The sequence below is a fragment of the Alosa sapidissima genome, chromosome 19 (genome assembly GCF_018492685.1).
Source record: "Alosa sapidissima isolate fAloSap1 chromosome 19, fAloSap1.pri, whole genome shotgun sequence".
NCBI classification, from domain to species: Eukaryota; Metazoa; Chordata; class Actinopteri; order Clupeiformes; family Clupeidae; genus Alosa; species Alosa sapidissima.
The window spans coordinates 25,543,081-25,554,763 of NC_055975.1; the positions used below are offsets into that span (position 1 = coordinate 25,543,081).

At 48.1% G+C, this 11,683-nt stretch overlaps 1 protein-coding gene across 1 annotated transcript in view; it reads right to left on the reverse strand.

Annotated features, from left to right (window-relative positions):
- cdc42bpaa (CDC42 binding protein kinase alpha (DMPK-like) a) overlaps nucleotides 1-11,683 on the reverse strand; it is a 94,623-nt gene that overhangs the window by 5,952 nt on the left and 76,988 nt on the right. The window contains exons 29-39 of the mRNA XM_042071572.1: nucleotides 10,102-10,324; nucleotides 9,686-9,748; nucleotides 8,665-9,026; nucleotides 7,987-8,221; nucleotides 6,521-6,618; nucleotides 6,221-6,305; nucleotides 4,947-5,070; nucleotides 4,568-4,685; nucleotides 3,365-3,547; nucleotides 2,538-2,655; nucleotides 1,919-2,079 (exon numbers count right to left, since the gene is read on the reverse strand). Coding sequence (XP_041927506.1) covers nucleotides 1,919-2,079; nucleotides 2,538-2,655; nucleotides 3,365-3,547; nucleotides 4,568-4,685; nucleotides 4,947-5,070; nucleotides 6,221-6,305; nucleotides 6,521-6,618; nucleotides 7,987-8,221; nucleotides 8,665-9,026; nucleotides 9,686-9,748; nucleotides 10,102-10,324 — 1,770 coding nt within the window. The remainder of the gene's footprint in view (nucleotides 1-1,918; nucleotides 2,080-2,537; nucleotides 2,656-3,364; nucleotides 3,548-4,567; nucleotides 4,686-4,946; nucleotides 5,071-6,220; nucleotides 6,306-6,520; nucleotides 6,619-7,986; nucleotides 8,222-8,664; nucleotides 9,027-9,685; nucleotides 9,749-10,101; nucleotides 10,325-11,683) is intronic.

Below are 11,683 nucleotides of genomic sequence, written 5' to 3' on the forward strand. Positions count from 1 at the left end.
TTGTAGCCTAAAAACGCATGGCATCGCTTTGAGCACCTTTAATAGCCTCATTTCCATCCGTGCCCTTTCCAGCCAGTAAAGATGTGGGCTAATGGCTACTCCAGACCTCCACACTGCCTGTAGCTCTGACTCTCCCCCAGTCAACAACTCACCTATCAATATCCTTCATTCTAGATAAGCCATCATACTTAAACTGAACTACTGGTAAACCAGTTGTTTACTAGTGCTTCACTTCATGCAATTCATCTTGGTGGCCACTTAAGCAATAAGCCCCGAGAGGCCGTAGGTTACGCTGATAGTGCGGAGTGCCTGAAACCCCCCTTAGCTGTTGTAGAATCAGTGTAACCTACGGGCTCGAGTAGCTAATTGCTTTTTTAAAACTGTTACTATAAATACCTGGCAAAGTTTCATAAAGTAAAGGCACAGCAACTAGAAATATAACGAGTTATTCCTAGATAATCATTCTTCCGCCAAGAAATATATTTCCTCTATCTTTGCTCTATCTGAATGGTGCCAAGCCTGCCTAGCAACGTCGAGACGCAGCTACTTTAACTTTTGTATCAAGTTATGGTAGCGCAGTAATATAGAACGAAATGCGGTCAACGTGTATGTTTGGCTGAATCGCGTTTGATGCCGTTGTAAAATCCAGAACAATCACGATCAAGGACCAGAACTATCAGTTTTATAATATCCGTTATACTGTATATTAAACTCCACTGGCTCCAAACCATGGTGCTGCTTCTCTGCACACTCTACTGTGTGACAACTGTGTGAGTCAGCTGATCTTATTATACGGCTCTTCACAATGCTAGTAGAACGCTCCAATGACTTGAATGGGATTTCCCAACGTTCTACGGTAAAATAAATTCATGTAATTACCGCTGCAAACATATATTTACCACTGTCAATGGCAACGGGTTTTGTGCTTCTGATACGTCTTTCATATCACTACGCAAGGACTGGAACTTCATTAAAACGTGAAAGCAGACGGTTGATCAGCTGTGTTCTAAAGAATGTTTGATTCAAGTTCAGCAGCGTGTGTTGTTGCGAACTATTTGTTTCTCAGCAAATGCCACGATGAACGGTAACAAATAGGCTAGGCTATGTAGGCTAAAGTCATATCGTGGGGAGTTTATTATTTCGTTTTGGCAAGTAGCCGTATAATAAGCGGGATAATGTATAGAACGCCGGTCATTATAGGAAAATAAGTCCCTTCAGGGCGAAACAAGACCCCTCCGCTGGCGCGTCGGGGACCGGTTCGCCGCGTCGAGACTTATTTTCCCAATAATGATCGGCGTTCTATACATTATCCCTTACATATACAATGTAGGCTTTAGATAGTCTGGCCTTAAGTGAGACTATGAGCAGTCACACACTCACTGCTCAGGTCTAGAGAACTGGTTGACATGGTGATGAACTCATCTAAAGCACAACCTTATACAGGCATACACACACACACAAACACACACGCACACAGACTTGGTAATGTGCATGAATAAAACATCTCTGCTGATCTGAGGAATGAAAGCAGCTGGCTGGGTGATCTCATCTGATGTGAAGTTAGCTGTGTGTTGGGTGTGTGTCGGGATGTGATGTGCATCAGTAAGCCTGTGCAGAACCAGTGAGCACACACACACCGTGACTCACACCATAAGCTCAGTGGGTACCACACACACACACCAGTGTCAATGTAGGGCAGTTCAGAAAAAAACGAAATTCATCGCAGTGAGAGGAAACAGTTTCCATATAAATGTTCGTATTAAAATCTCTGTTGTTTTCCAATGACGATACTAAATAAATGCAACTGAATTTTTACTCCTTTTCTGAACTCAACCCCAGAACCAACCACAATTGCTGTCCTTAAGACATACGGACAGGCCCTGTGGATACACACACACACGTGATCGAGCAGACTTACGTCACGGTCAAACTGGGAGATGGGAGCGTCCCCCCCACAGTCCAGGCCGCCGCCCCCTGAGGACAGCGAGCCTTCTGAGGGAGAGGTCATCTGCCGCTTCCCCGAGCCGTAGCTCCCACCTGAGAAGTCGCGCCGCAGAGCACTGCCGTTCTGAGAAGAACCTGCAGACACAGTGAACACACACACTCGCTTTTAAACTAGTAGAACGCACCACAGAGACTCAAACTCTCCAGCACACACACACACCAATTACACTATACACTATAGTGCAAGGGAAAATAATTAAATAATAATTAGTTATTAATAATCGTTACACTAAACACTAAAACATTTAATTCGGATAAAAAAAATAAAAATGCTGGTTTGAAAATGAATTCAACTCACTCACTAGCAAATACTATTAAGATACATATTCAATCAGATCTTTATTAGATCATTTTTCTGGGTACAGTGAGCAGAGCTGATTACTAGTTTGTCCTGTATAATTCCCTATTCTGTGTGTGTGTGTGTGTGTGTGTGTGTGTGTGTGTGTGTGTGTGTGTGTGAGAGTGAGAGAGAGAGAGAGTGTGAGAAAGAGAGAGAGACTGTGTGTGTGTGTGTGTATGTAAGGTTGACTCACGTGTTCCGAGGCCACTGCTTGCACTCATGGACCGTCCCGGTTCCGGTCGGGTCTTGGCGATGGTGGGGATGCTGACGGACCCTCCTAGAACCCCACGGCTCTCCTGGGGCCGGACATTCTGTGGCGGAGGACGACACACGGGTCAGAAATATCTAATCACAATGCAGTCAACACACACAGCCACTAGGGGGCATAGTGCTTTTTTAAGAGACACATAGCGAACATTCTATCAAACACATTCTCTCAGACAGTAGACTGCAGAGGACGCACAATAAAACACACACTTACTGTGACAAACATAGGGAGGGTGGACACAGGGTTTGCGTGGGCAGTAGGAGAACATAGGGGAGAGTGTGTGTGTGTGTGAGAGTGTGAGAGAGAGAGAGAGAGAGAGGAGGAACACCAGGGAGACAGTGGTCTGAGACACACACACACAGGCAGAGGAGACAGCAGTCAGGGTGCCAGACACTCTCCTCTCCTGATAAGGCCCCAGATGGCAGACAGGAGCAGTAGTCACACACACACAGACACATGAAGACCTCAGAACAATATGGGTACACACACACACACGCACGCACGCACAATCTCTCTTGCAGGCAGATTGAGTTGCACACACACACACACACACAATCTCTCTTGCAGGCAGATTGAGTTGCACACACACACACACACTCCCTCTCTTAGGCAGGCTGAGTCATACACATGTACAAACTTTTCCTTTCTCTCTCTAGCAGGTTGAGTTGTTCTCTCTCTCCCTCTGGCTCTCAGTCACACACACACACTCTCACACACACTCTCCTCTCTCTCTGAGGTCGGTGGAGTCGTACCAGAGAGCAGGTGGAGGCGGGGGTCCCGGGGGCGGAGCTTAGGGACGGGGATCGAGAGGAGAGGGCGCTGGAGTCTTGAGACAGGAAGTTGTCGGCAGAGAGAGGGGTCATGTGATAGACATGCTCAAAGCTGGTGGGCGTGGAGATGAGGCGAGAGCGGGGGGAGGGCAGGGGGGAGCCCGGCTACCACAGGAGAGGGGGATAGAGAGAGGAGGAGGGAGAGAGAGAAAGGGAGGGGTGTGGAGAGAGAAGGAAGGAGAGAGGGGGAAGAGGGAGAGGGAGAGAGGGGGGGGGTAGAGCAAGAGAGGGAAGGAGGGGTGTGGAGAGAGAAGGAAGGAGAGAGAGAGGGGGGGAAGAGGGGGAGAGAGAGAGAGAGAGAGAGAGAGGGAAGAGGGAGAGAAATGGAGGGGTAGAGCGAGAGAGGGAAGGAGGGGTGTGGAGAGAGAAGGAAGGAGAGAGAGGGGGAAGACGGAGAGAGGGGGAAGGAGAGAGAGAGAGGGGGGGGGAAGAGGGAGAGAAATGGAGGGGTAGAGCGAGAGAGGGAAGGAGGGGTGTGGAGAGAGAAGGAAGGAGAGAAAGGGTGTAGGAGAGAGAGAGAGAGAGAGAGAGAGAGAGAGAGGGGTTGAAAGAGTGAGATGTAGGAAAGGGTGGAGTAAGGGAAAGAAGAAGAGAAGGAGATGGAGAGAGGGATGTAGGGAGGTGTAGAGATAGAGGGATGGAGACAAAAATGAAAGGAAAAAAGAGGAGAGAAAGTGTAAAGAGGCATGCACACTACACAGTCTACTGCTATTGCTACAGGAAGTGTACACAGAGAGGGGACTATGATTTAGACTGCTAGAGAGTGAACCATTAAGAGAGTTTTCATGCAAACTAGAGGTACTGCTCTAAAGGAGCGTTAGGAAACTGAGGTTTGGAAAAGAGCATGGAGATTAACTACTAGTTACACACAGTGGGGGTGAGCTCAGAGGTGAGGCATGGGGACCTTTTAGAGGTAGGGTTACTTGAGTGTGAGTATGAGTGTGCGCGTGCGTGTACGCATGTGTGTGTGTGTGTGCATACTCACCTGGGAGAGGTCCTTGTGTGTGCACGAGAGCTCGCTTGTGTGTCTTGATTTCCTTGAGGACAATCAGAATGACCACAGCCTCTGTGTGCATGTGTGCATGTGTGCATGTGTGTGTGTGTGTGTGTATGTGTTATCCTCACCATGGGCAGGTCTTTGAGGATCTGGATGCCGTCTCCTGGTCCCATGTGCACCACGTGGTTGAAGTTGGTGGGATTGGAGATCAATTTACTTCTCATCTCTGGGTCTCTCAGCATCTCCCTACACGTGTACACACACGTACACACACACACACACACACACACACACACACACACACACACAGACAGCCAAGTGAGACATAAGACTAAGCATCATTCTGAAATCTGGATTGCAGTCAGTAATAAAATGTAATAATAATAATAAAATGTATTTTTAAAGCACAAACAGTAAGATACAAAACTATCTTCAGTGTATGCGTGCGTGTGCGTGCGTGTGCGTGCGTGTGTGTGTGTGTGTGCGTGTGTGTGCGCGTGTGTGTACCTCCTCTGTTGTATCCTCTCCTCCTCCGGTACTCTGAATGAGAAGCGTCTCTTGTTGTTCATGCTGCGCACCATCTGCTTGCGGCTGTTATCCGATGTCTCAGGAACCACCAGCTCATCGCCCTCTGCTCAACACAGCAGAGTATACCACATCAACACACATCAGACCACTTCAAACCACATCAAAACAACATAAAACCACCATAGACCATTTTAGATCACATCAGACCACTTCAAACCACATTAACACACATCAGACCACTTCAAACCACATAAAACCACCATAGACCATTTTAGATCACATCAGACCATCTCAAACCATTTCAGACCATATTAGACCTCATTATATCAACTTAGATCACTTCAGATCCCATTAGACCATCATAGACCACATCAAACCTCCTTTGACCACTTTAGATCCCATTAGACCATCTTAGACCACATCAAACCTTATTAGACCACTTTAGATCCCAGTCGACTACATCAAACCTCCTTGGACAATTTTAGATCACATTAGACCAAATCATATCACCTTAGACCACTTCAGACAGTCTTAGACCACTTTGGATTACATAAAACCACTCAGATCAAAACACATTAAACCACATCAGATCACCTTGCACCACCAGACCACATCAGATCACTTCTGTTCAGATGCATCAGAACACCCCATCTCAATTCAACCACATCAGTCAAGGTTTTTGATGTAATAGGTTCTTGTAACAGGACTATTCTCCGGATTCAGGTGTTCAATAAAGGTTCTGGTATTGTATGTATGTATGTGTATATGTATATATACTCTTTTGATCCCGTGAGGGAAATTTGGTCTCTGCTTTTATCCCAATCCGTGAATTAGTGAAACAAACACAGCACACAGTGTACACACAGTGAGGTGAAGCACACACTAATCCCGGCGCAGTGAGCTGCCTGCATCAACAGTGGGGCTCGGGGAGCAGTGAGGGGTTAGTTAGGTGCCTTGCTCAAGGGCACCAGCCATGCCTACTGGTCGGGGTTCGAACCAGCAACCCTCCGGTTACAGGTCCGAAGTGCTAACCAGTAGGCCACGGCTGCCCTTGGTTGTTTGCTTGTGACTGTTCCACGTTTAGCCCAGGCACTGGAGCTGGGAATGGGGTCAGCTGCACTCACAGCCCACCTGGGCAGGGGTGTGTGTGTGTGTGTGTATATATATATATATATGTGCTGTACTGAAGGCCCTGGGCAGGTGTGGTGTGTGTGTGAGAGTTTAAATGGGGGAAAAGGGGGGGGGTCTCTTACCTGCTGTCTTGTTCTTAAAGTAAATGAGGCGAACCGTCTCCAACCCCAGAAGGTTCAATGAGCCATCTGTGTTTAGCGGGTGAGCCTGCAAACACACACACACACACACACACACACACACACACACACACGCGCACATTCAGACAGACACACATGCACACACAAACACACACACACACACACAGACATGTGATTTCCTGATGAGATGTGTGTGTAGTGTGTACAGATGCAGCACACAGCCAGGTGTGTTCTGGCTGCGGCGGTGTGTGTGTGCGTGTGTGTAGCGATGTGTGTGTTCACCTTCTTCAGAGGGATGGTCTGGATCCACTCCATGGTGTTCACATCAAACACGTCCACTGCGTTCTCACTGTACACTGACAGGTAGGGGGCACTGTAACCTGCAGGGAGGGAGGAGGACAGCGACTATTAAATATCACCTTTATTTTTATAGTTAAAAACCTGGGGGAGGGGATGAGAGAAACAAGGAGAGGAGAGATCTACAGAAACAGAGAAAGAAAGAGAGAAGTGAGGAGATATCTACAGAGAGAGAGAGCGCGAGCGAGAGAGGGATGTGAGAGATCGAGAGAGAGAGAGAGAGAGAGAGAGAGAGAGAGAGAGAGAGAGAGAGAGAGAGGCCATGTTTCCCTAAACTGCAGCCTGTGATGTGTGGCGTGTGTGTGTGTGTGTGTGTGTGTGTGTGTGTGTGTGTGTGTGTGTGTGTGTGTGTGTGTGTGATGATGTGTGTGTGATGATGTGTGTGTCAAGCTGTGTTTTACTGGGCTGTGCTCTGGCGCAGTGGACAGGGCAAGATCGCCCTGGCAAAGCCAATCGGCCCACACTGGGCAGTGCCGTGTTGTGCCAGGCTGTCATGGCGTGTCAGGTCATACTGTGCCCTTTGTGCCAGCGCTCTCAGCGTGGCACGACCCCTGCACGTCCGATCAACAGCAAACAAAGGGCATGGTGCCACGCTGTCCAAGAGCCGTGTTGTGCCATTTCAAATGGAGACGTGGGGCGAGAGGCTTCTTCTGTTGCTGGGGCCTCACGGCCTGTCAGTCCTGTGATGTGTTGTGTCATGTCATGTTGAGCTATTGTGTCCACTTGAATTAGGGGCACGGCGTGTGGGTATTGTGTGGCAGGTGTGTGTGTGTGTGTGTGTGTGTTATATGTGGTGTGTTAGGCTGTGTTTTAATGTGTTGGCGGGTCAAAGACCCCATACAGGTTACATTTGTGCTGAAGTGTGTGGCGTAGAGCTATGCTTTAGATCAGTCTGTCTCATATAGCATGTCATGTTGTGTTTTGTTGCATGATGTGATGTGTGACTGTGTCAGTGTGCGTGTTTGTCTGTATGCTGTGTGTGTGTGTGTGTGTGTGTGTGTGTGACCTTCAGTAAGTGGCGTCACAGCAGGCAGTGGGCACACCAGTCAATGTGGCGGCCCAGTATCTGTGTGTGTGTGTGTGTGTGTACACTCACAGCAGGCGGAGGGCACTGCTGGCCACAAGTTCCTGCTAGCGGGATCGTCTGGCCTAACTGTTCACGTAGACACCCATGATACAGTGTGTGTGTGTGTGTGTGTGTGTGTGTGTGTGTGTGTATGCTGTGTTGTGTGTATATATGTGCAGTGTGTGTGTGTGTGTGCGCAGTGTATGTGTGTTGTGTGTGTATATATGTGCAGTGTATGCTGTGTTGCGTGTATATGTGCAGTGTGTGTGTGTGTGTGTGTGTGTGTGTGTGTGTGTGTGTGTGTGTGTAGTGTGTGTCCACTCACAGCAGGCGGAGGGCACTGCGGGCCACATGAGCTCCTGTTGGCGTGAGCGTCGTCCCTGGCAGTCCACGTAGACGCCGACGCTGCTGAAGCAGAGCAGCAGCTCCTTGGTGGAGATCTCCACGGCACACAGGGCGTCCAGACCCTGCTGCCCGATGAAGCCCAGCGTGTGGTCGTCCGGGTGCAGCAGGGGCGCCGGGGAGCCGTCGCCCTGCACGCTGTAACGCATGAAACCCGCCTGCGGGCGAGGGAGACGAGGGAGGGCAGGTCAACCCGGCTCGGTTTCAACCCTCTCTGGTGAAATTTCACCAGCTTAAGATTCTGATACCATTCTAGCAACATTCTGGACACTGTCCCCTAGTAAAATCCTGGATACCATCCTCCCAAAATCTTGGATTTTGCTAGGATGGTATCAGAATCATAAGCTGGGAAAATTGCACCATGTGAAGGGTTTTCCCCAATCGCATTACATATTGTTAGGAAGAAACATTTTTGTAGAAATGCAAAAGATTCCAGTCTAATCAAAGACAACAGGCAGCACAATGCCTGTTCAGCTGGACATTAATATTAACCATCTTGCACACATTTTCATTCTTTACATTTCAAATTACAAAAAAAAAAAAAAAAATATCTGCTTGAAAAAAAAAAAGCCCCCTGCCTGTTGTAACTTTGTCCCCGTACCTGGTAGCCGACGTAGAGTCTGTCGCTCATGATGGCCATCCACTGGACAGCTGCGGGTGCCTGCAGCTCCTTGATCTTGCGCTGTCGCGTGCGTGTCTTGATCAGCTCGTAGACGATGACCTGCCGCTTGACCGCCACGCACAGGCAGCTGAGCGCCGCGCCCTGCCTCAGCAGCCCCCAGCAGAGCGCCTGGCAGCCCTTGGTCTCCGCCAGCTTGTAGGCCTCGCTCTCGCGCCCGTCCAGCGCCGAGGCCGCGATCAGACGCACGTGCCGGTTGCGACCGGACACCACGGCCAGAAGCTGCTCCGACGGGACGAGCTCGATGAGGTGCACTTTCTTATTGTCACCCACGCGGATGATCTCTGCAGGCGGCACAGAAGGGAGGGTTAGAGGTTTGATAAGTAAGGGACAATGTACTGTATAGAACACCGGTCGTTATTGGGAAAATAAGTCCCGACAGGGCGAACCAGACCCCGACGCGCAGCGGAGGGGTCTTGTTCCGGCCTGAAGGGACATATTTTCCCAATCATGACCGGCGTTCTATACTACTTTGCGTAGTGATATGAAAGACGTGAAATAGAAGCACAAAACCCATTATCCTTGACAGCGGTCTGTTATACTTAGCAACAGTCTGTTATTGAGAATTAGCAGACCACCGAACATTGGGAAGGCCCATTTAAGTGAATGGAGCATTCTTCAGCATTATGAAGAGCTGTGTAATAAAGGCTTTTAGATCGGTCTGTGTATGTGCGCTTGTTTGTTTGTTTGTTTGTTTGTTTGTTTGTGTGTGTGTGTGTTTACACATGTGTGCGATATTATAAACAAATAGTCATTATACAGATTGGGAGATGTGTGATGTCTGTTAGGCAGACAGACATGGCAGGTTTAGGTTTGTGTTTGTGTGTGTGTGTGTGTGTGTGTTTGAGTTAGGATAGAGTGATAGTGGACTGGAATTTGGAGATGGTTTCAACTTTCAATATAGTGTCATAATGATACTGTGTTCAGGTTTTCCCAAACTCACCATCTTTGGTAACATGAATAACATACAGCCCCTCTTCATTCCCCAGAGCGATCCGTTCATGATCTGCGGATGAAAACATTAGTAGAGTTAAATCTTCAGAAAACCTTTATAACCAACCCTATTATTATAATTATTATATGTTTAATGTGGGCTATGTCACTATACTTAATGCACTATTAATCTATAATAACAGTGGTCAAGTATTAAGATAAGATGAGCCTTTAATGTCTCTAACATAGAGAAATTTGTCTTGGGCGTCGAGATAGTGTGGTTACACAAATTACATTGACATAGAAGCATTATGTAGTATTATGTTTATTGACATTAGTGTAAGTCACTGTGGACAAGTTATAAGCAAACATGTCTCTGTGTCTGTGTGCTGCAGCTCAGCAGTGCCCCCTGGTGGCGCGTCCCACCTATGATGGTGGCGGTCTGCGTGCCCTTGATGAGGGGCAGGGCGCTGTCGTAGGCCTCCTTGGGCGCGTACACCGAGCGCTCCTTCAGCTTGTTCTTGCGTAGCAGCCGCTGTAGCTCGCTCAGGAGCCCCACCCACTTGCTGCGCTCTGATTCGCTGTCGGCCAGCAGCAGCACCGAGCACTTCCTGCCACCCGCCGCCGATGCAAGCTGGGACGCCGTCACCTAGGAGACAGGAGAGAGCACACGGGGTCACACCGGGACAGGACAACAGCAGCTGGGATGCCGTCACCTAGGAGACCAGAGGCAGAAACCTAGGAGATGGGCAGGAGGACAAGAAGTGAGGGGACGGGGACATGAACGAACACACACACACACACACACACACACACACACACACACACACACACACACACACACACACACACACACACACGTTCATCTAAGCCAGATATCTTTGTCATTCTTTAGAGCTTATTTAAAAATGCCGTTTACAGTTTCAGGCAAAGGCAAAGCTGAACCAGGATCATCACTGCAGATAAAAAAGAAAAAAGAAAAAAAAAAAAGCTGGAAGCCGGTTATGACTCCAGGGCAGAACACCATACAGAGTCAACAAACGTTTCCACAGAAATGGCAGTTAACCACAAACACCACCATACTGGAGGCAGCAAAATGAGTTAACCACAAACACCACCATACTGGAGGCAGCAAAATGAGTTAACCACAAACACCACCATACTGGAGGCAGCAAAATGAGTTAACCACAAACACCACCATACTGGAGGCAGCAAAATGAGTTAACCACAAACACCACCATACTGGAGGCAGCAAAATGAGTTAACCACAAACACCACCATACTGGAGGCAGCAAAATGAGTTAACCACAAACACCACCATACTGGAGGCAGCAAAATGAGTTAACCACAAACACCACCATACTGGAGGCAGCAAAATGAGTTAACCACAAACACCACCATACTGGAGGCAGCAAAATGAGTTAACCACAAACACCACCATACTGGAGGCAGCAAAACGAGCAGGAAGAAAAGTGAAAAACAAAACGACCGCCGCAGCCAAATGAAAAGCTTTTTTGTTTGTGAAATGTGAAATGTGTGGTGAGGGGCAGAGTGTGAGATGGGGTTTCATCTCCCACTGAGTGTGTTATTCCACTTAAAAGAGAAGGACAAGATTCTCAACTCCCACAGCGATGAATGCTAAGGGAATTCATATTTTCCGTTGTTGGAAAACCCAAATTGTATACAAATGAAAGTACAAAGCATTCTAAGAACTGCTTGCACAACTGTAAAACAAAGCAGCTTGCAGAGGACATCTGCTCAACCCCCAATCATCTTATCAGAACCACTCCTCAGTTTTCTTTTATGTGCAGCCCAAAGCTCACTGGATGGCTTAATGGCCAAGCAGTCAGGGCTTAATGAGCTAATATAAACTGAATTATGGCAGTGACCACAGGAGGTTCTGTTAGATAACATCACACACAGTAACACCCATGATCCAGAGAAGACCTTCATCTTCAACTAAAAGTGCTGCTCCATACTCTAATACAGTCATTTAAAAAAAAAGACT